At 42.7% G+C, this 24,101-nt stretch overlaps 1 protein-coding gene and 1 long non-coding RNA gene across 20 annotated transcripts in view; both read right to left on the bottom strand.

Moving 5' to 3' along the window:
- The window catches only part of LOC115155619 (CLIP-associating protein 1-B), a 138,202-nt gene that overhangs the window by 53,020 nt on the left and 61,081 nt on the right, over positions 1-24,101 (bottom strand). For all 19 annotated transcript variants that reach the window (XM_029702402.1, XM_029702403.1, XM_029702407.1 and 16 more), the window contains exon 8: positions 16,621-16,691. In XM_029702402.1, the coding sequence (XP_029558262.1) occupies positions 16,621-16,691 (71 nt within the window). The remainder of the gene's footprint in view (positions 1-16,620; positions 16,692-24,101) is intronic.
- On the bottom strand, positions 13,372-14,736 carry LOC115155621 (uncharacterized). Its single transcript, XR_003868106.1, has 3 exons — positions 14,375-14,736; positions 13,750-14,259; positions 13,372-13,674 (listed from the first exon to the last, which is right to left on the bottom strand). It is a non-coding gene; the product is annotated as an uncharacterized LOC115155621 (long non-coding RNA).

Below are 24,101 nucleotides of genomic sequence, written 5' to 3'. Positions count from 1 at the left end.
GCGGTTTCAGGATTATTATAAGGACAAACACTTACTAACAAAACCACCATACAAATTCCCTAGGGGAGAATGCCATTAACAGAATACACACTACACTACCTAATCTGTCCACTAGATGCTGAAGCACCCTGTGTGCTGCACAGGTTGCCATTTATTGGGATGACTCATGTACTGGAGGCAGCTCTGCAGGGTAGTCACTAGCTGGCACAGCCACAAAGTCATAGAATCTGCTAACCACATGCCTAACCTTAAAGGAAAGATTCACCCATTCTGAATGTTATATTGTTTTGGTGCATTTATGAGCAATGTTATATTGTTTACCAGGGTAAATATTTGTGGTGTATCTGAGCTATTGCCGTTCAAGCAGACAGACATTTTGTCCGGTATGACGTAGCATTGCAATAAAGCTGCTCTCACGATATTGGAAGTTAATAAGAATGTGCCTTTTAGATTGCAAAAACATCTGTTATACATTTCAATACTGGCCAATGTCATAACACGGGAGGTTGTCTTATCCTGAATGAGCCAATGATCATATTTCTGCGATATTCCTACCTCGAGAAATGTGTAATTTAACAGGGTCCACCACATTTCTCCTATTAGTCAGCCTCTTCAGGCCAGGATGCATTGCATAGTGCCGTTGCATGGCCGTTGAGAATGTCAGACTCCACTCTACAAGGCACATCAGTCTGCAGTTTGAACATGGTGAGATTGTAGACACCTAAATTGATAGTGCAGTTTGTTTAGGCGATTTCACAGCTAACTAGCTACTTCATATGATATTGACTTTGGTATTACTGTATGTTGCTATGTTTGCTAGCTAGCAATAGAGAAAGCATTGCATTGTGGGTTTTTATTAGTCGACTTGAGCTGCAACAGGTTTCCACAATGTTTTTCACATGTTGCTACCAACCTTTATTATAATGACAAAATGAAACATTTGTTCACAAAAAAACATTTGTCACATATTACTGTTATTTAACATTGTAAATTATAGGAATTGGTGGATCTTTCCTTTAAGAACAATTTTGACTTTGAAATTGGCCCATCTAGTGGAAATTGCTCAGCTCTGCCTCCAGGAAAAGATTTATCCCAATAAACCTGTGTGTGCTGCATGCGCAAGTGGCTGCAGAGCAGATGAGTCCTCATTTCACTCCACAGTCAGCAGCATCCTTACTGCGTGGCAGGCAGCACTGGTAATCCCTGTGCCACAGATTTATATTTTGTGGATTTCTTAGGCTCAGGCGATGCTTTTCTCATGTCCGTTCTAAGCTGGAGGGTGAGAAAGAATGGACTCTGACACAAAGTATTTTCTTCAGTTCCTTCCATGCAAGTTTCTCCTGTCCTGACTGATTCAGGCTCCAGGGGTTCTGAGGACCCAGCTAATCTGGGGGGAGATAGCCTGGTACCAGATCTGTCTAAGGCTGGGGGGAAGAGCATTGCTGCAGAGTGTCAATCTGTTTTCAACAACTAGTTCCTCCAGCACTGTCCTGGTCTGTCTGTCTGTGAGCCTGTCACTCTAGTCAGCAGTTTACATAAATCAGAGGGCTTCAGGCGAGGCTGATGTTCAGCACAATGTCATTAGTGATCTCTCATTATGCTGATGCCTATAAGAGCAAACAGGGACCGCTCAGACAAAACACACACCCCATCCCTCGCTCACTCTGAGACACGCATACGCACACGCACAGGAGGACACACACAGGCGCGCGCACTAAATAATAATAATAACCATTACTAAAGCATTTGACAATGTTCTGCTTCCCTATAATCCCTAAGGGATTTAAATCCATGTGAATCTAACGTTCGGAAAAGGAGAGAAAGAGAGCTCACGCTTACTTGGTATCGTTCCTTGACAGCCCGCTATGGGGGAGTTCCCTGTTGCCATGGTAAAATAACCATAGAAAGGCTTAAGTGGCAGATCAGGTTCAAGACTCTCTTCCCATTGGTTGCTCATGTGTCAAGGAGGGTCAAAGATCATCTACCTGGTCAGTCAGCTACGCTCTTCAGGATTTTAAATGAGAGATCTCTGATTACTGAATGTAGGATGAAAAGCCGATCTTTCTACAGTGCTTGAAAGGCTCTGTTAATTAAAACGGATCTGCTTTGCTACGTAATAAGACAGCCAACAAAGCAAAAATATTTTACACACAGAGGGGAAAGTGTGTCCCTAAGGAGCCCCCGTAACAGTGGGATCTCTCATACTTTACGGGCAGTGGCGACTGGCTCCATGTTTGCCAGGGTGAGCAGACAGAAATCAGAGACTGAAAATGAGCAAAGAGTCAGTATTAAGTGTGGCCAAGTGTTAGGTAAATGTTGAGTGTTGTAAACAAAGGCAAGAATGTGGTGAAGTAATGGGCTGGCTCTCACCATAAAGTACTACATCCCCCTCTGGTAAAGGCAAAACAAAGTGAAAGCCTCTAGCATTAAGTGAACTGTCAGGAGTTAGGCCTAACCTATTGATCAGAGTACGAAAGGACAGAGGCATCACAGAAGCATCACAGAGGTAGACAGAGGTAGACAGAGGTAGACAGAGGTAGACAGAGGTAGACAGAGGTAGACAGACAGACTGGGGATTTAGAACAAAGCCTGCAGTAGCATCCTAACAGTGAAGGTTAGTGGAAGTGCTTCAGTCAGACACTTAGTTATGTCTTCAACCCTAGACAGATGGTTTATTCTGAGCCATGACGTTTGTAAAAATCCTATAACAAACCAGATATAAAGCCTAGGCCAAGCAGCACAAAAACATCTGCCCCTATATAGTGCACTACTTTTGAACAGGGCCATATGGTCAACCGTAGTGCATACGATGAATAGGATGCCATGTGGGACTCTCACTAAATGTTTGGGTTCAGAGTCAAGACTCTGCTGCTGTGACAAATGGGACAATAAAGGCCAGATCTGAAAGGGGAAAAAACACAGGCAGTTGTAAAATGCCATAAACAAAAACAATATTGGGGTAAATGTTATCACAGCATAGACACACATTTGTACTGAGACACACAGCTGAGAGCCGGACTCTGGGCTGTTTCAGAGAGAAAAAGTAAGTTTCTATACGACTTCCTTATAACAAAACAAACAGAGGTCAGCTCCTCAGTAGTCTCTCTCTGTCTGTCTCTCTAGAGGAGCATATAGTTAGTTCTTAATGAAGAGTCAATCAAAGGTTGAGATAAAAGACAGCAGCCATTTGTCAGTGAGGAAATCCACCCAGCAGGCTGAAGGGCAATGTCAGTTAATTGAACACTGATGGAACTTTGAGATACCCCCCCGTCTATGGCAAGACAGACAGTGATGGATATTCACTTTCTCAGTGGTACTTTTATGGTTGTAGCAAGGGCAGTGAGAGGGCTCTGTGGATCAACTTCTTGGGGCACTAGCCAAAGCTACAGCAACATAACTGAGTGAAATGATTGGCCTACAGTTATTTGTGTTATTCCTTTACATCTTTTGTGTCATGAGTTAGGTTGCGGCCTACTAGATGCATACATCTTACATTTTACGAAAATTCTCAGCAACAAAAGAGTGATCAAATTAAGATCCTACATCTGTATCTTCTGAATCATTTGTCTCTTGTGCACCATAACAGCATTAATTTCCCTCTATCTCAAGGAAAATAAACATGACTCTGTTCTCTATCTGTAGGAGTCAGTGGCAGTAGAGCATAGTGAAACTGAGTAAGGGATAATCAACGAGGGGCTATGCAATCTATGGAAAATAATGAACGGCATGTGCAAAATAGTTGGGATGAGATTTTTGATGTACCGATTCCATGGTACAGGGTGTATGAGTTGATATATAAAACAACGCAAGATTCAAGACTTCGTGCTTTTCAACTAAAATTATTATATAGAATTTTTGCCACCAACAAAATGTTGAATATTTGGGGCATAAAATCATCGAAGCTCTGCAGTTTTGTTGTGAGGATACAGAATCAATAGACCATTTATTTTGGTATTGTCCTCAGGTAGCCTGTTTCTGGTCTCAGGTTCAGGAATGGCTGAAAATGCATAGCATTGATCTAAAATGTACCCTAGAAATAGTACTGTTTGGAGATCTGGAGAGACCTGGTCAGTCAATTACTAATATACTAATACTCTTAGTAAAAGTATTTATCTTCAACACGCAATCTGTAGATTCTATTCGATTAGATAGATTGAAATTGTACGTTAAACATCATAGCATAGTTGAAAGATATGTGTTGCGTAGAAACACGAAGTGGGTGGCCAGCACAGATAGATGGGATGGGCTGAGGGAAGCTGAGGGAAGGTATGTGGAATTGGAGACAAGTGGGAGTGGAGTTGCTGTGTGTGAGAGAGAATGATGGTCAAAAGATAAAGGGGAAAAAAGTCAAAATAAAAGATAATAAAAGTACATTTGAATGACACTAAGTGGCAGGGTTTTTACAACTAATGCAGGTTTGCCTGAGGCTGATACCGTGTAGGTGTTTGTACACATGCATATACACACACTCTCATTCAAATAAACACATACAACACACACATACATGTAATAGTGCCAGACATACACACAAACATATAAAGTAGGCGTTGCTGTTATGATTTCAGTGGTCCTTGATGTCCTTTGTTTAAAATGTATTATTATTATTTATTTTTTTTAATTGCATTGTTGTATGCTGTTTTCTTCTGTATTTTCCTTGTTTCTCTTTTAGTTCATTCTCTTGGTTGTTGGTGCATTGGGGGGGTTCTTGGGGGTGGGGAATGGAATTAATTGTATTTTTTCTTTTTTTCTTGGGGGGGGACTGTGGGAGGGGTCTCAAATGGTTGAGGGACAACTATTGGGGAACTGTGGGGGGATCTTGGAAGGTTCGGGTTTCACAAGATTGTGATCATGAAAAAGGAAACTATGACATATATTTTATATCACTATCATGCACACGCACCCTCACATAAGGATGGCTCTGTTGCGGAAAGACTGATACGTTTGATAGTGTCTTGATGCTGTAGTGTTTGTCCTTCATGTTTTAATACTTTAATGTTACCCCTTCCTTGTGTTTTTTGCAATAAATAATTTAAAAAAAAAAATGTTTTAAATAAACGGCATGTGGGTCAGTGGCGGTTCTAGACCATTTCAACTTGGGGGGCCAAGCTGGGGCCAGTTACATTAGACGTTATTGTTGTCATATCGTTTTCTTCACTGCATTGCAAGCATTAGCAGGCAAAAGACCATGTCCATAATCATCATTGTCGCCACTGTCTAATATTTTTTTTATTTTATTTATTTCACCTTTATTTAACCAGGTAGACAAGTTGAGAACAAGTTCTCATTTACAATTGCGACCTGGCCAAGATAAAGCAAAGCAGTTCGACAACATACAAAAACACAGAGTTACACATGGAGTAAAACAACATACAATCAATGATGCAGTAGAAAAAAATAAGACTATATACAATGTGAGCAAATGATGTGAGATAAGGGAGGTAAAGGCAAAAAATGCCATGGTGGCAAAGTAAATAAAGTATGGCAAGAAAAACACTGGAATGGTAGATTTGTAGTTTGACGAAAGTTCAAAGTTAAAATATAAATAATATGGTGCAAAGGAGCAAAATAAATAAATACAGTAGGGGAAGAGGTAGTAGTTTGGGCTAAATTAAAGATGGGCTATGTACAGGTGCAGAGATCTGTGAGCTGCTCTGACAGCTGGTGCTTAAAGCTAGTGAGGGAGATAAGTGTTTCCAGTTTCAGAGATTTTTGTAGTTCGTTCCAGTCATTGGCAGCTGAGAACTGGAAGGAGAGATGACCAAAGGAGGAGTTGGCTTTAGGGGTGACCAGAGAGATATACCTGCTGGAGCACGTGCTACAGGTGGGTGCTGCTATGGTGACCAGTGAGCGGAGATAAGGGGGGACTTTACCTAGCAGGGTCTTGTAGATGACCTGGAGCCAATGTGTTTGGCGACGATTATGAAGCGAAGGCCAGCCAACGAGAGCGTACAGGTCGCAGTGGTGGGTAGTATATGGGGCTTTGGTGACAAAACGGATGGCACTGAGATAGACTGCATCCAGCTTGTTGAGTAGGGTATTGGAGGCTATTTTGTAAATTATGTCGCCGAAGTCGAGGATTGGTAGGATGGTCAGTTTTACGAGGGTATGTTTGGCAGCATGAGTGAAGGATGCTTTGTTGCGAAATAGGAAGCCAATTCTAGATTTCACTTTGGATTGGAGATGATTGATGTGAGTCTGGAAGGAGAGTTTACAGTCTAACCAGACACCTAGGTATTTGTAGTTGTCCACAAATTCTAAGTTAGAACCGTCCAGAGAAGTGATGCTGGACAGGCGGGCAGGTGCAGGCAGCGATCGGTTGAAGAGCATGCATTTAGTTTTACTTGTGTTTAGGAGCAGTTGGAGACCACGGAAGGAGAGTTGAATGGCATTGAAGCTCGTCTGGAGGGTTGTTAACACAGTGTCCAAAGAAGGGCCAGAAGTATACAGAATGGTGTCGTCTGCGTAGAGGTGGATCAGAGATTCACCAGCAGCAAGAGCGACATCATTTATGTATACAGAGAAAAGAGTTGGCCCAAGAATTGAACCCTGTGGTACCCCCATAGAGACTGCCAGAGGTCCAGACAGTAGGCCCTCCGATTTGACACACTGAACTCTGTCAGAGAAGTAGTTGGTGAACCAGGCGACGCAATCGTTTGAGAAACCAAGGCTAATGAGTCTGCCGATGAGGATGTGGTGATTAACAGAGTCAAAAGCTTTGGCCAGGTCAATGAATACGGCAGCACAGTATTGTTCCTTATCGATGGTGGTTACGATGTCGTTTAGGACCTTGAGCGTGGCTGAGGTGCACCCATGACCAGCTCTGAAACCAGATTGCATAGCGGAGAGGGTGCGGTGGGATTCGAAATATTCAGTAATCTGTTTGTTGACTTGGCTTTCGAAGACCTTAGAAAGGCAGGGTAGGATGGATATAGGTCTGTAGCAATTTGGGTCAAGAGTGTCACCTCCTTTGAAGAGGGGGATGACAGCAGCTGCTTTCCAATCTATGGGAATCTCAGACGACACGAAAGAGAGGTTGAACAGGCTAGTAATAGGGGTTGCAATAAATTCGGCAGATAATTTTAGAAAGAAAGGGTCCAGATTGTCAAGCCCAGCTGATTTGTAGGGGTCCAGATTTTGCAGCTCTTTCAGAACATCAGCTGAATGGATTTGGGAGAAGGAGAAATGGGGGAGGCTTGGGCGAGTAGCTGTGGGGGGTGCAGTGCTGTTGAATGCAGTAGGGGTAGTTAGGTGGAAAGCATGGCCAGCCGTAGAAAAATGCTTATTGAAATTCTCAATTATAGTGGGCTTATCGGTGGTGACAAAGTTTCCTATCCTCAGTGCAGTGGGCAGTTGGGAGGAGGTGTTCTTATTCTCCATGGACTTTACAATGTCCCAGAACTTTTTAGAGTTGGAGTTGCACGAAGCAAATTTCTGTTTGAAAAAGCTAGCCTTGGCGTTTCTAACTGCCTGTGTATTGGTTTCTAACTTCCCTAAAAAGTTGCATATCGCGGGGGCAGTTCGATGCTAATGCAGAACGCCACAGGATATTTTTGTGTTGGTTAAGGGCAGTCAGGTCTGGGGAGAACCAAGGGCTATATCTGTTCCTGGTTCTACATTTCTTGAAAGGGGCATGCTTATTTAAGATGGAGAGGAAGGCATTTTTTTTAAATAACCAGGCATCCTCTACTGACGGGATGAGGTCAATATCCTTCCAGGATACCAGGGCCAGGTCGATTAGAAAGGCTTGCTCGTTGAAATGTTTCAGGGAGCGTTTGACAGTGATGAGTGGAGGTCGTTTGACCGCTGACCCATTACGGGTGCAGGCAATGAGGCAGTGATCGCTGAGATCTTGGTTGAAAACAGCAGAGGTGTATTTAGAGGGCACGTTGGTTAGGATGATATCTATGAGGGTGCCAGTGTTTGCGGCTTTGGGGTTGTACCTGGTGGGTTCATTAATAATTTGTGTGAGATTGAGGGCATCAAGCTTGGATTGTAGGATGGCTGGGGTGTTAAGCATGTCCCAGTTTAGGTCACCTAGTAGCACGAGCTCTGAAGATAGATGGGGGGCAATCAGTTCACATATGGTGTCCAGAGCACAGCTAGGGGCCGAGGGGGGTCTATAGCAGGCGGCAACGGTGAGAGACTTGTTTTTGGAGAGGTGGATTTTTAAAAGTAGAAGTTCAAATTGTTTGGGTACAGACCTGGATAGCAGGACAGAACTCTGCAGGCTATCTCTGCAGTAGATTGCAACACCGCCCCCTTTGGTCGTTCTATCTTGTCTGAAAACGTTGTAGTTAGGGATGAAGATTTCAGAGTTTTTGGTGGACTTCCTAAGCCAAGATTCAGACACAGCTAGGACATCCGGGTTGGCAGAGTGTGCTAAAGCAGTGAGTAAAACAAACTTAGGGAGGAGGCTTCTAATGTTAACATGCATGAAACCAAGGTTATTACGGTTACAGAAGTCATCAAAAGAGAGCGCCTGGGGAGTAGGAGTGGAGCCAGGCACTGCAGGGCCTGGATTCACCTCTACATCCCCAGAGGAGCAGAGAAGAATAAGTATGAGGGTACGGCTAAAAGCTATAAGAATTGGTCGTCTGTGACGTCCAGAATAGAGAGAAAAAGGAGCAGGTTTCTGGGGGCGATAAAATAGCTTCAAGGTATAATGTACAGACAAAGGTATGGTGGGATGTGAGTACAGAGGAGGTAAACCTAGGCATTTAGTGATTATGAGAGAGATATTGTCTCTAGAAACATCACTGAAACCAGAAGATGTCATAGCATGTGTGGGTGGAGGAACTGAGAGGTTGGATAAGGTATAATGAGCAGGGCTAGGGGCTCTACAGTGAAATAAGCCAATAAACACTAACCAGAACAGCAATGGACAATGCATATTGACATTAAGGAGAGGCATGCTTAGCCGAGTGATCAAAGGGTCTAGTGAGATTCAGACAGCTAGCCGGGCCATAGGTAGCAAGCTGGTGGAAGATGGGAGGGAGGTCTGTTTTTAGCCACCTCGTGCGTTTCCGTCTGTGGGTTAGTGGGGTTCCGTGTGGAAGGGGGGACCTGTCCAAGTTGGCAAAATAGTTAGTTATAGTGGCCCAAGAAAGGTGTCCGATAGACCTATTCAGATCGCAGCCGAAAAGACAGCTAACGATTAGCTGGCCGCAGATGGGCGATCAGGTTACGTCGCGACGGAGGGGCCAGTTGGATAACTCCCTCGGGCAGATGACATCGGTGGTCCAGTCGTGAAGACCCGATGGGGCTCCGCATCGGCAGTAAAACGGGTCAGGATAGGTGAGTTGTAGCCCAGGAGACACTTCAGCTGGCTAGCTCAGGAATAGCCCAGGAGTGGCTGACGGAACTCTTCAGCTGGCTAGCTGGCTAGCTCCGTAATAATGTGTGTTAATTCCGTGACCGACGTTGCCAATAGTCACTCAGATAGCAGCTAGCTAGCTGCAAGATCCAGGTGTAAATGGGGGCAATTTCGTTAGAAATGTTGCAGATAGGGAGGTTCAAGTCCCTAGTGAGACACCATAGGAGAATGGAGGCGTGTATTGGGAGAAGAAATGGTAGAATGATGATTTATTGGGAAAGATGGGTTGATCTTTGCCTGTCTGAAGGGTGGAATTGATGAGTGTTGGAATTATTATGTACAGTATAAATGTTTGAGGTCCTCCAATCAGGGGTGAGGGTGGGGTTATTGTATGTTTTGCGTTTCACTATTTATATTTGTTGGTTTGGTTTCATGCTGTGAGCGGTGTGTGGGCTGGTCCTGGTAGTTTTGGGTGCGCTCGCTTCCATGCATGGTTTTCCCCGCCCTTGGAAAATCCATTTTGCCGGCATTTCAGGGCAACCACACCCACTGACCAAAACACCCATCTGCATTGTATTGTTGTTGTTTAAAAAATATAAGAAAAAAAAAATAGTGTATATATATATATATATATATATATATATATATATATATATATACACTGAGTGTACAAAACATTAAGAACACACATACACAATCTATGTCTCAACTGTGTCAAGGCTTAAAAATCCTTATTTATCCTGTCTCCTCCCCTTCATGTACACTGATTGAAGTGGATTTGATAAGTGACATCAATAAGGGATCATAGCTTTCATCTGGATTCACCTGGTCAGTCGGTCAAGGAAAGAGCAGGTGTTCTTAACGTTTTGTACACTCAATTCTGTAGTAATTTTAGCCATTGAATTCTATTGTGCAAATATACTGTGTGTTATAGGAAAATAACGCACGCTCTAGAATGTCCTTCAAGCCAATCAGAAAGGTGTATTCAACATTGCCATGGTATAATGACATTCAATAGGCAGTTAATGTGTCTGTCTCAGAACTCCAATAGTTAATGTATCTGACTCAGGGCTTCATTTAGTTCTGATGGGAGAGAGAGCAGAGAGAAGGAAATGAGGCTGTGTCTGAAACCATTTCCTCTGAGCAGGAACGAGCTGCAACAAACACTCAAACCGGACAGTTTTATCTCAATGTCTTCATTCAAAGGGGCGGCAGGTAGCCTAGTGGTTAGAGCGTTGGACTAATAACGTAAAGGTTGCAAGATCGAATCCCCAAGCTGACAAGGTGAAAATCTGTTGTTCTGCCCCTGAACAAGGCAGTTAACCCAATGTTGCTAGGCCGTCATTGAAAATAAGAATTTGTTCTTAACTGACTTGCCTAGTTAAATAAAGGTAAAAAAAAGACTCGATCATGGACACTCTTACTGACAATTGTGGCTGCTTTGCGTGATGTATAGTCTCTACCTTCTTGCCTTTTGTGCTGTTGCCTGTGCCCAATAATGTTTGTACCCTGTTTTGTGCTGCTACCATGTTGTGTTGCTACCATGTTGTTGTCATGTTGTGTTTCTACCATGTTGTGTTGTCATGTGTTGCTGCCTTGCTATGTTGTCGTCTTAGGTCTCTCTTTATGTAGTGTTGTCTCTCTTGTCGTGATGTGTGTTTTGTCCTATATTTGTGTTTTTTTTTTGTCCCAGCCCCGTCCCGGCAGGAGGTCTTTTGCCTTTTGGTAGGCCGTCATTGTAAATATAAATTTGTTCTCAACTGTGTCATGACGTTGCCCTCTTTGGACACTGCAGGCACCATCCCCTGACCTCTATACTTCTGACACCAGGCTCTGTAAGAGCAGTCGTAAATTCCTACGAGGAGACCCTCTCCTCATGGCCCCAGTATAGAGAGAACAAAGGAGTTCTTCCACCTCACAGAACTGGAGAACCGAACGACATTTATGTTCTGGAGAAGGAATAAAAGATCGGTGATCTGGAGAAGGAATAAAAGATCGGTGAAGAATCCAGCAACGAACTGGTCCGTTTGGTACAATTTAGTGAAACTCATGAGAGACAATACAGCCACATTACCATAATCATGTTATAGAAGAGTCTCAGGTATGAGACTTACATCTAAATGGTTGTATAAAATGAATGAATAAGGATGGAACTGTTTGTGAAATTGTGTAATGTGATTTTGGACTGTTTAATGAAGGAAACTCCAATTCCCTTTAGAGTCTAACTACATCAGAGGACCGCCCATGAGCACAGTTATGGTCTGGCGTCATGGGACAGGCCCTTTTCTGCTCTTCCGAATAAAACCCCCACCTAGGTTTTCTATCACCAGACCGAGCTTACCTCAATTACGAGATGGCTAAAGGTTGGAGACCATGCATTTCTCTTGATGAACTTTTAACCATACCACGTGGTTAAACTCTTAGACTATCTATACCGACAGAATAAGAACAAGTCTTTGATATTAATTACTAGTCTGTAGCTAGGAATTCGGTATCATTGAACGTGAAGACCAACAACCGCCGAAAACATCTATCCTATAACGACATTAATGAATGTCACTCTGAACTACCCATTCTAACCACAACAGAGAGAGAGAGGGCGGACAGACTCTCCAACAGAAAGAAACTTTTCAACAGAGATCCCGACGACACACTGAGCGTAAATAAATATATTGATTGCAATTGTTCCCGAATGAGTGAGCGTTCATGTGCAAAGGGTTAGCATTTCAATTGTTATAATTATCAACTCTGTAGTGTCTTCTCAGCTGACCCCAACCCCCTTTTGTCTAACAAGCCGCCATGCCGTATTAGCTATTCCGACAGCTATTCACATAATACACTTGGTTGGCATCCTCATGGACAAAGTTAGAAGTGGACAAAAGGGAGTCAGAGAGTTTGTTTATCGTCACTGATTTCAGTCTCTCTGTCCCTCTAATCAGAAACATCTTACATCATTCAATATCCATCTAATCAAAACAATTTTTTTTTTATCTTATCTAATCAACAACATTCATGTCTGTATTTATGTATCACATTTCCCAACAACAGTGATGGGAATGTGATGGGGAGTCATTGAGAGTGTACAGATGTAGGATCTTAATTAGCCAGTTTGCTACAGCAGGAAAATAATCCTGAAATGTGAATTATGTGGATTATCATTAATGGACATTTTTGTAAGGGAAAATTAAGTCTGAAATGTTAAATTACAAACTTACAAAGCCTTTTTAAACATCAATTATACTACAAGTTTTAAATGTCCTGCAGTGGGTGATCAAATTAAGATACTACATCTGTACAACCATAAATTGATAGTTTGAATTAACAGAGCTTTAACAATACTGCACCACTGTCGTTTAACTCCCTACTATCCCCTTGGACAAGTAGGCTACTGCTGGTACTACAGTAGCCCTTAGCTTCCCTTACATATCTAGCTCTGGCATTTGGCCTTAATGTTTGCAAGTGGATGAATGGGTAAAGGTTATTCTTACCAGGCCTCTGGTGTTATGTCCATCCTTCACACACACAGCTGCCCAGGGTCAAGTTAAGTACACCCTGTCACCAGCCCTACTCTGCCCCAGTGACCAGCACTGGAATGGTACTCTGCCAGTGACTGTAATGGTTTCCTAAAGGTACATTATTAATAATGTGTGTGTGTTTTGTGTGCGATGTGTGTGTCTGAGAGAGAGCTGCTGCTGCCCTGTCAGTCACAAACAAGTCAGTCCAGTCACCCTACCTCTCAACCATACAAGAGTGTGTGTGCGCATCAGTGTTTCCTCTGGAAAATGTGTTAGCTTTGGGGTAAAAGTTAGCGGGGATGGGGGTCCCCCTTATTTTGGTGGCTTCCGGTGTCCTCCCCCCAAAACAAAATATGTATAAGTTCTGAAAAGCTTGGTTCTGGTAACTTTTTAAAAGGAAAAAACTCAAATAAACCATCTAAAATATAATTTCCAGCCCCAGAAATTAGTTCAAAAACATATTGGTAAAATGATTATCGTATACAGGATGCAATTTAAAGTTGAGTGCTGCAGCTATCTAAAGAAACACAACAGAGACCTTTCTGATATAAAAAAAGTTTATCTGGACAGAACAGAGGAACATTTGACAGAACATGAATTAGAGTCCACTAATTCATGTCCATCACAAAAGAAGGGCTTTGGAAATCTCTTTCCAGGTTCTGATAAAAACCTAGTTCTAACATAGTTTACAGCCTTTGTCAGAGCACTTTATTCTTCTGGGCTTTTGGAAAAGATTTCCAACGCCCTCCTGTAATTGAGCTCCTTGATGGCAGGGCCGTTGATGGAGAGCCGCATGCAGGTGGATATATGCTCTCCCTGCAGTCTGTTCCTCAAGTCTGTTTTGACCTGCAATAACAGAAAGAACAATAAGAGAAGGGAGAGGGACAAAGAGGATGTACTCTCACATTTAAATGTTCTTACTTGTTTCATTGCAGAGAAGTCCCTCACAATTAACGGAAGACACTGGTATAGTCAGTGCGATTGCTGCCAGCTGACTAAGGCAGGGGTAGACTGCCCCCACTCACCAAACTGCAAGGCTAGCTTTGTCATTGCTGTCAGCTGGTCCAATCCCTGAAATACATGAAAAACTAAAAGATGTACAAGATTAAAGAAGAGCCAACAGTCGTAGTTCAACAGGGAAAAGGGTTGGGCAACACTGGCCTAAAATGTTCTTCAAAAGATTGTCATACTCATGCCATACCTTCAATTTTCCAACTCGCACATGTTGCTTGTAAGAGGGCCACTCTTGTAGCACAGCAGCCTCTGACGCTTGCAAGAACTGCCTGGAGTGGAGGGTCAGGTTAAAGGTGTTTATCCTCTCACTAGAGAACACCGCCTGAGGTCCCAACATACTGAAGGCCCCCAGAATCTACAGGTCTTGGAACCTCTGGTCTAGGCTGTCCTGGAGGCCAACAAGATATGGATCCATGACTAAATTACAGCACAAAATGGAAAATAAGAGATTAATAGCTGTTAGTTTTAAATTATCCAACACACATGATGTAACATTGGTTTCATCACAGCATTTGAAAACAAATGTTTTTACCTCCTCTCTGAGCCGGACCTAGAATTGCTCCCTGGTCTTCTCCACCTGGCCTCCTCTCCCTCTCTTCCTCCAGACCCATTGGGTCATCGAGGTCCTGGTGGAGTTGGCTCAGAAATAAACACATCATTCTGTAGACTAGTATAGACTAAATATGCACAAACATTTTTAGCCCTTAGACTAATTAAAGGAAATTTGACTAACCATGTGGTGTATTATATAGCCACGGCTTCAGTCTGTAAATTTTAAACCACTTTAAATCCCATCCGGATTGCCGGTGGTGCGCACTTGGCCTTACTCCTCTCTCCTCTCCTTTTATCTACTCCTCTTTCTTCTCCTTCTCTCTGCTCTCCTCTCTCCTTCCATCTCCCTTCCTGGCTCTCTCCTTTTCTCTGTTCCAATCTGCTCTCCTCTCTCCTTTTCGCACCTCCATCTCCCCTCCTGGCTCTCTCCTTTCCTCTGCTCCATTCTGTCCCTCATGCATCCCTACCTCACTCCCGGGATTCCGCCTCTTATCTGTCTAGTAAAGTAAGCCATACACTTGTTATAAAAACGATAGCTTAAGCTTTTAAAGAGTTAGCTAACAAAATAAAGTTTGTCCCTGCTCCCCCTTTCTCTTTCTCTGCTGTGGCTGGAAATATTTATATAAACTCATCGGAGAAAATAATTATGTAATCGAAGACAGATAAATGTAGCTATCTTGCTTGCATTTGATACAGTTCCAAACAAACTAGCTAGCTAACTTGCTAGACTAGTAACGTTAGTTAACCATGTTTCTATCATCAACATACTTGTGGATATTGGATAGATAATTGCTGTTACAATTGTGGCAGCAATATTTTAGATCTAAATGATGCTAGAAGAGTTTTTAGGTTATAGCTAGCTTATGTAGTTAACAAGTTGGCTAGCTGACTTTAGTCAAACAAACAAACTAACGTACCTTTCTTGCAGTTCCTCACGCAGGAGCACTCTGAGGTGATTCAAGTGAATTGTGTTTCGCGCCGCAGAGCTTTTGTATCGAGCACTGGTCACTCGCCCACTGGTTGCCTGCCACAGCTCACAGAGCTAAATAACCTTCAGAACTGTGTTGAACCAAGACAGAATATCTATTTACCAAGAAAAGCGAATGTGCTTTACAGAACTGTATTGAAACTATGTTTGGTATAAATAGGATGTTTCTTTTGGTGTGGCGAGAATGATTCTGTCATGGAGCAGCGACACACTTAAATGAACGCAAAGGAAACACAGGTGTGCATGCTATGAGAGAGTAGTTTCTAAAATGTTCCCTCTTGTTTAACATGCCACTGTATAACCAAGATCATTTCACCATAACATGTGACTCGTTTTAGGAAACTAGGCGTATGTCGCACATCACTACTTCACAAGAGATGCGTTTTTTGGCAGAAATACCTTCTGTAACATGTGAACTTTCATGTGCCTTAATAACAAACTTGTATGCCATCTGTAAATACGAATACAATTGTTAAATTACGAGCCTAGTTGGTTCAGCCACAGAAAGAGACAGGAACCTTCCCGCTAGCCATGATTGGTTGAGATAATAAGTGAGCTGTACATGCCAAGAGATGAGTTCGGATTGGTCTGCCATGTAACACGCTTCTGTCTATAACATGAGCTGATCAGTATGTGTAGGTTGTGCCACGAGGTGTTGCTTTATCAGTTTTTTGAAACCAGGTTTGCTGTTTATCTGAGCAATATGAGATGGAACGGAGTTCCATGCAATAATGGCTCTATATAATACTGTACTTTCTTGAATTTGTTCTGGATTTGGGGACTGTGAAAAGACCCCTGGTGGCATGTCTGGTGGGATAAGTGTGTGTGTCAGAGCTGTGTGTAAGTTGACTATGCAAACTATTTGGGATTTTCAACACGTTTCTTAAAGAAAGAAAGAAAGAAAGAAAGAAAGAAAGAAAGAAAGAAAGAAAGAAAGAAAGAAAGGAGAGATAGCGAGCGAGCGAACAAACTAGATAGAGGAGAGAGATCTCACAGAGAAATTAGGCAAATCCACTCATAACTCTAGAGCTCCATGAGAAACAACTCTCAGCTAAGTCAATAAGGTGGTTGTATTTGAGTCCGTCCAGAAACTCGAAGTGCATACAAAATACACAGGAAAATTAAAGAGAGCGAGCAGAACACAGGAAGCAAACAGACACAAACAGCCCCAGAAGCAATGGTAATAGCCCCTCCACCATGAATCAACAGAACAGGGGTCCAGCAGCAGCATCACTCACCTGAACCTGAGGATGGGATCATGTTCCCAGATCTTTGGACTTCATCAAATCTACTGAAGATTACATTCAACCTGCAGAGGAGAGGAGAGGAACAGAAGGTTATATTCAACCTGCAGAGGAGAGGAGAGGAACAGAAGGTTATATTCAACCTGCAGAGGAGAGGAGAGGAACAGAAGGTTATATTCAACCTGCAGAGGAGAGGAGAGGAACAGAAGGTTATATTCAACCTGCAGAGGAGAGGAGAGGAACAGAAGGTTATATTCAACCTGCAGAGGAGAGGAGAGGAACAGAAGGTTATATTCAACCTGCAGAGGAGAGGAGAGGAACAGAAGGTTATATTCAACCTGCAGAGGAGAGGAACAGAAGGTTATATTCAACCTGCAGAGGAGAGGAGAGGAACAGAAGGTTATATTCAACCTGCAGAGGAGAGGAGAGGAACAGAAGGTTATATTCAACCTGCAGAGGAGAGGAGAGGAACAGAAGGTTATATTCAACCTGCAGAGGAGAGGAGAGGAACAGAAGGTTATATTCAACCTGCAGAGGAGAGGAGAGGAACAGAAGGTTATATTCAACCTGCAGAGGAGAGGAGAGGAACAGAAGGTTATATTCAACCTGCAGAGGAGAGGAGAGGAACAGAAGGTTACATTCAACCTGCAGAGGAGAGGAACAGAAGGTTATATTCAACCTGCAGAGGAGAGGAGAGGAACAGAAGGTTACATTCAACCTGCAGAGGAGAGGAACAGAAGGTTATATTCAACCTGCAGAGGAGAGGAACAGAAGGTTATATTCAACCTGCAGAGGAGAGGAGAGGAACAGAAGGTTATATTCAACCTGCAGAGGAGAGGAGAGGAACAGAAGGTTATATTCAACCTGCAGAGGAGAGGAGAGGAACAGAAGGTTATATTCAACCTGAAGAGGAGAGGAGAGGAACAGAAGGTTATATTCAACCTGCAGAGGAGAGGAGAGGAACAGAAGGTTATATTCAACCTGCAGAGGAGAGGAGAGGAACAGAAGGTTATATTCAACCTGCAGAGGAGAGGAGAGGAACAGAAGGTTATATTCAACCTGCAGAGGAGAGGAACAGAAGGTTATATTCAACCTGCAGAGGAGAGGAACAGAAGGTTATATTCAACCTGCAGAGGAGAGGAACAGAAGGTTATATTCAACCTGCAAAGGAGAGGAACAGAAGGTTATATTCAACCTGCAGAGGAGAGGAGATGAACAGAAGGTTATATTCAACCTGCAGAGGAGAGGAGAGGAACAGAAGGTTATATTCAACCTGCAGAGGAGAGGAGAGGAACAGAAGGTTATATTCAACCTGCAGAGGAGAGGAGATGAACAGAAGGTTATATTCAACCTGCAGAGGAGAGGAGAGGAACAGAAGGTTATATTCAACCTGCAGAGGAGAGGAGATGAACAGAAGGTTATATTCAACCTGCAGAGGAGAGGAGATGAACAGAAGGTTATATTCAACCTGCAGAGGAGAGGAGAGGAACAGAAGGTTATATTCAACCTGCAGAGGAGAGGAGATGAACAGAAGGTTATATTCAACCTGCAGAGGAGAGGAGAGGAACAGAAGGTTATATTCAACCTGCAGAGGAGAGGAGAGGAACAGAAGGTTATATTCAACCTGCAGAGGAGAGGAGATGAACAGAAGGTTATATTCAACCTGCAGAGGAGAGGAGAGGAACAGAAGGTTATATTCAACCTGCAGAGGAGAGGAGAGGAACAGAAGGTTATATTCAACCTGCAGAGGAGAGGAGATGAACAGAAGGTTATATTCAACCTGCAGAGGAGAGGAGAGGAACAGAAGGTTATATTCAACCTGCAGAGGAGAGGAGATGAACAGAAGGTTATATTCAACCTGCAGAGGAGAGGAGAGGAACAGAAGGTTATATTCAACCTGCAGAGGAGAGGAACAGAAGGTTATATTCAACCTGCAGAGGAGAGGAACAGAAGGTTATATTCAACCTGCAGAGGAGAGGAGAGGAACAGAAGGTTATATTCAACATGCAGAGGAGAGGAACAGAAGGTTATATTCAACCTGCAGAGGAGAGGAGAGGAACAGAAGGTTATATTCAACCTGCAGAGGAATAAAAGAAAAGTAAGAGAAGAGGAAAGAGAGAAAACAGGTCAGAAAAGTGAAAAAGAAACAGGAAGGTGAATAGCCTTCTCACTGACGTTATGGATCTGTACCTGTCAGAGAGAACATTTCCCTCTGGCCTGTTCAGAAGAACTGAGAGCCAAACTAGACCACATAAAACTGGCAGATGAGCATTTAACAGGTAGAATGAGCGTTTGGAACGACCTTGGCCCAAAGAATGTGGAGGGAAAACCTAAAAGGCAGGACTGATAGAATGTAATACCGAATACAATTTCCTCCAAGTCACCCTAGTGGTGTAGTGCTACTGTTTAGGTCATAATATCTCAAATGAAATTTGTACCGACAGAATATTATTATAGAACATGCATAAAAAACATCCTCCAATTGCAATATTTGCCCTATGCCCACACATTGTCTCAAGAAAATGTTATATTTGTAATACTTTCAAAACACCAAATTAGGCAATTTAATTTCAAAATAGGCCATCACTGTCAGTCGTGAATGATAATTCTTCAGGTTGTAGAGGTGAAATGTCCAAACTGCGTCTGCATGACAATCATTTATGTCAATCAGTTTCATGGGAATATGCGTTTAGATCTTCTGGAATTACTGTTTCGTGAATTAGAGCAGATGGTGCTCTATTAGCTTTTCTTGTTTTTCGTTTCAATCAAAGCATATATCCTGCCTAGTGGCATCACTTAACATGGTCCACACGCACCCGCACAGTCGTGAAGAGGGCACGGCAGCACCTCTTCCCCCTAAAGAGGCTGAAAAGATTTGTCATGGGCCCTCAGATCCTCAAAAAGTTCTACAGCTGCACCATCGAGAGCAACTTGACAAGCTGCCTCACCACTTGACCGCATAGCGCTACAAAGGGTGGTGCAGACAGCCCAGTACATCACTGGGGCCGAGCTCCCTGCCATCCAGGACCACTATATCAGGCGGTCTCAGAGGAAGGCTCAAAAAATTGGCAAAGACCCCAGCCACCCAAGCAATTGAATGTCAACTCTGCTACCGTCCGACAAACGGTACCAGAGCATCAGCTCTATTGACACTGACTATCTTGCACTGACTCTAAGCACTCACTAGACTTTATTTACAGACCATATACACACACACACACACACACACACACACACACACACACACACACACACACACACACACACACACACACACACACGCGCGCATACCGACACAACACAAACACACATATACAGTTAAAGTGGGAAGTTTACATACACCTTAGCCAAATAAACGGAGTTTAAATGTTTCACAATTCCTGACATGTAATCCTAGTAAAATGTCCCTGTTTTAGCATTAGGATCACCACCTTATTTTAAGAATATGACATGTCAGAATAATAGCAGAGAGAATGATTTATTTCAGCTTTTATTTCTTTCATCACATTCCCAGTGGGTCAGACATTTACATACACTCAATTAGTATTCGGTAGCATTGCCTTTACATTTTTTAACTTGGGTCAAACGTTTAGGGTAGCCTTCCACAAGCTTCCCACAATAAGTTGGGTGAATTTTGGCCCATTACTCCTGACAGAGCTGGTGTAACTGAGTCAGGTTGGTAGGCCTGAGATGTTGCATCAATATGTCCACATATTTTTCCTACCTCATGATGCCATACATTTTGTGAAGTGCACCATCCCTCCTGCAGCAAAGCACCCCCACAACATGATGCTGCCACCCCGTGCTTCACGGTTGGGATGGTGTTCTTCGGCTTGCAAGCCTCCCCCTTTTTCCTCCAAACATAACAATGGTCATTATGGCCAAACAGTTCTATTTTTGTTTCATCAGACCAGAGGACATTTCTCAAAAAAGTACAATCTTTGTCCCCATGTGCAGTTGCAAACCGTAATCTGTTTTTTTTATGGCGGTTTTGGAGCAGTGGCTTCTTCCTTGCGGAGCGGCCTTTCAGGTTATGTCGATATAGGACTCGTTTTACTGTGGCTATAGATACTTTTGTACCCATTTCCTCCAGCATCTTCACAAGGTCCTTTGCTGTTGTTCTGGGATTGATTTGCTCTTTTCGCACCAAAGTACGTTCATCTCTAGGACACAGAACGCGTCTCCTTCCTGAGCGGTATGACGGCTGCGTGGTCCCATGGTGTTTATTACTTGCGTACTATTGTTTGTACAGATGAACGTGGTACCTTCAGGCATTTGGAAATTGCTCCCAAGGATGAACCAGACCAGACTACAATGTTTTGTCTGAGGTCTTGGCTGATTTCTTTTGATTTTCCCATGATGTCAAGCAAAGAGGCACTTGAAGGTAGGCCTTGAAATACATCCACAGGTACACCCCAATTGACTCAAATTATGAAAAGTTATCAGAAGTTGCTAAAGCCATGACAACATTTTCTGGAATTTTCCAAGCTATTTAAAGGCAGTCAACTTAGTGTATGTAAACTTCTGACCCACTGGAATTGTGATACAGTGAATTGTAAGTGAAATAATCTGTCTGTAAACAATAGTTGGAAAAATGACTTGTGTCATGCACAAAGTAGATGTCCTAACCAACTATCCAAAACTATAGTTTGTTAACAAGAAATTTGTGGAGTGGTTGAAAAATGAGTTTTAAATGACTTCAACCTAAGTGTATGCAAACTCCCGATTTCAACTGTATACACACACATTTACACTCATTATTTGCTGCTGCTGCTCTGTTCTTTATTTTACTCTTAATATTATCTATCCTGATACCTAGTCACTTTACTCTGGCTTTTTGTAAATATCTACAGTGAGGGAAAAAAGTATTTGATCCCCTGCTGATTTTGTACGTTTGCCCACTGACAAAGAAATGATCAGTCTATAATTTTAATGGTAGGTTTATTTGAACAGTGAGAGACAGAATAACAACAAAAATATCCAGAAAAACACATGTCAAAAATGTTATAAAATGATTTGCATTTTAATGAGGGAAATAAGTATTTGACCCCTCTCAATCAGAAAGATTTCTGGCTCCCAGGTGTCTTTTATACAGGTAACGAGCTGAGATTAGGTGCACACTCTTAAATGGAGTGCTCCTAATCTCAGTTTGTTACCTGTATAAAAGACACCTGTCCACAGAAGCAATCAATCAATCAGATTCCAAACTCTCCACCATGGCTAAGACCAAAGAGCTCTCCAAGGATGTCAGGGACAAGATTGTAGACCTACACAAGGCTGGAATGGGCTACAAGACCATCGCCAAGGAGCTTGGTGAGAAGGTGACAACAGTTGGTGCGATTATTCGCAAATGGAAGAAACACAAAAGAACTGTCAATCTCCCTCGGCCTGGGGCTCCATGCAAGATCTCACATCGTGGAGTTGCAATGATCATGAGAACGGTGAGGAATCAGCACAGAACAACACGGGAGGATCTTGTCAATGATCTCAAGGCAGCGGGATCATAGTCACCAAGAAAACAATTGGTAACACACTACGCCGTGAAGGACTGAAATCCTGCAGCGCCCGCAAGGTCCCCCTGCTCAAGAAAGCACATATTCATGCCCGTCTGAAGTTTGCCAATGAACATCTGAATGATTCAGAGGACAACTGGGTGAAAATGTTGTGGTCAGATGAGACCAAAATGGAGCTCTTTGGCATCAACTCAACTCGCCGTGTTTGGAGGAGGAGGAATGCTGCCTATGACCCCAAGAACACCATCCCCACCGTCAAACATGGAGGTGGAAACATTATGCTTTGGGGGTGTTTTTCTGCTAAGGGGACAGGACAACTTCACCGTATCAAAGGGACGATGGACGGGGCCATGTACCGTCAAATCTTGGGTGAGAACCTCCTTCCCTCAGCCAGGGCAATGAAAATGGGTCGTGGATGGGTATTCTAGCATGACAATGACCCAAAACACACAGCCAAGGCAACAAAGGAGTGGCTCAAGAAGAAGCACATTAAGGTCCTGGAGTGGCCTAGCCAGTCTCCAGACCTTATCCCATAGAAAATCTGTGGAGGGAGCTGAAGGTTCGAGTTGCCAAACGTCAGCCTCGAAACCTTAATGACTTGGAGAAGATCTGCAAAGAGGAGTGGGACAAAATCCCTCCTGAGATGTGTGGAAACCTGGTGGCCAACTACAAGAAACGTCTGACCTCTGTGATTGCCAACAAGGGTTTTGCCACCAAGTACTGAGTCATGTTTTGCAGAAGGGTCAAATACTTATTTCCCTCATTAAAATGCAAATCATTTTATAACATTTTTGACATGCGTTTTTCTGGATATTTTTGTTGTTATTCTGTCTCTCACTGTTCAAATAAACCTACCATTAAAATTATAGACTGATCATTTCTTTGTCAGTGTGAAAACGTACAAAATCAGCAGGGGATCAAATACTTTTTCCCCTCACTGTACCTCAATTACATCATACCCTTGCACATTGATATGGTACTGGTACTCCCTGTATATAGCTCCAAGTTTTGCGTATTTTATTTTATTCCTCGTGTTAGTTAGTATTTTATATTATTATTTTCTAAACTCTGCATCATTGCGAATGGTTCATAAGCAAGCATTTCACTGTTGTGTTCAGCGAATGTGATAAATAACATTTGATTGAGTTTTGGCCGCATGAGAAAAGAAATGCCACTATTCAGCTTCATCTAACCATCCCCCAAAAAATCTTTTGAAATGAGGTGTTTTGGCATAAGAGTAACATTATAGGCCTACTATGCTATGTTATTATATTCGGTTCTGTTATCATCGTGATCTTGTGGAACATTGATCCAGCTTTAGAAATCATTTTCCAGAAATATTTTAACCAGCTCATGTATTCTCAAATTGAAAAAGCTCAGGCAGGACTAAGTACCGTTTGTCCATCTTCAGACACTTTGCCAATATACACTTCCTCAAAATAGTCTGTATTAATCGAAATATATCATTGATTTTTACGTTTCTGCAGAGATCTTAGTTGCGCAATTTTACATCTAACTAAGATGTTTGGTGCAGTATTTGTCATTTCTCAAAATGTGCATGAAAATGTGCATGAAAATGAGTAGTCTATCATTGAATGACAACAAACACTTCATTTAAGGATCCCTACTGTTGACCAATGACTAACGAAGGGGTGTAGACTTCGGCTCCGAACTTCGGCTTGCCTCAAGATATTTTTGTGTGCACAAACAGCTGAAAAAACCCTTGCCGAAGACCAAAACGAACAACATCATCATAAAATGTCCTCATAACATATGCACAAACTGTTACGGATGGGAAGCATGCGGGCGCCTTTACACTGATCAAATGAGGCAGGTACTTATTCGGTGTCAGTTAGTGAAAAGGTTGTGTAGATTTAATCCTTCCAGATTTCTACTGAGCCACTTTGACTTGGAAATGAGGCCAAAACTAGAAGCTGTCAGCTAAACCTTTTTCATTCTAAT

Source organism: Salmo trutta, chromosome 20 (genome assembly GCF_901001165.1).
Source record: "Salmo trutta chromosome 20, fSalTru1.1, whole genome shotgun sequence".
NCBI lineage: Eukaryota > Metazoa > Chordata > Actinopteri > Salmoniformes > Salmonidae > Salmo > Salmo trutta.
The sequence above is the reverse complement of the archived record's forward strand: the minus strand, read 5'-3'. Positions and strand labels throughout refer to the sequence as shown.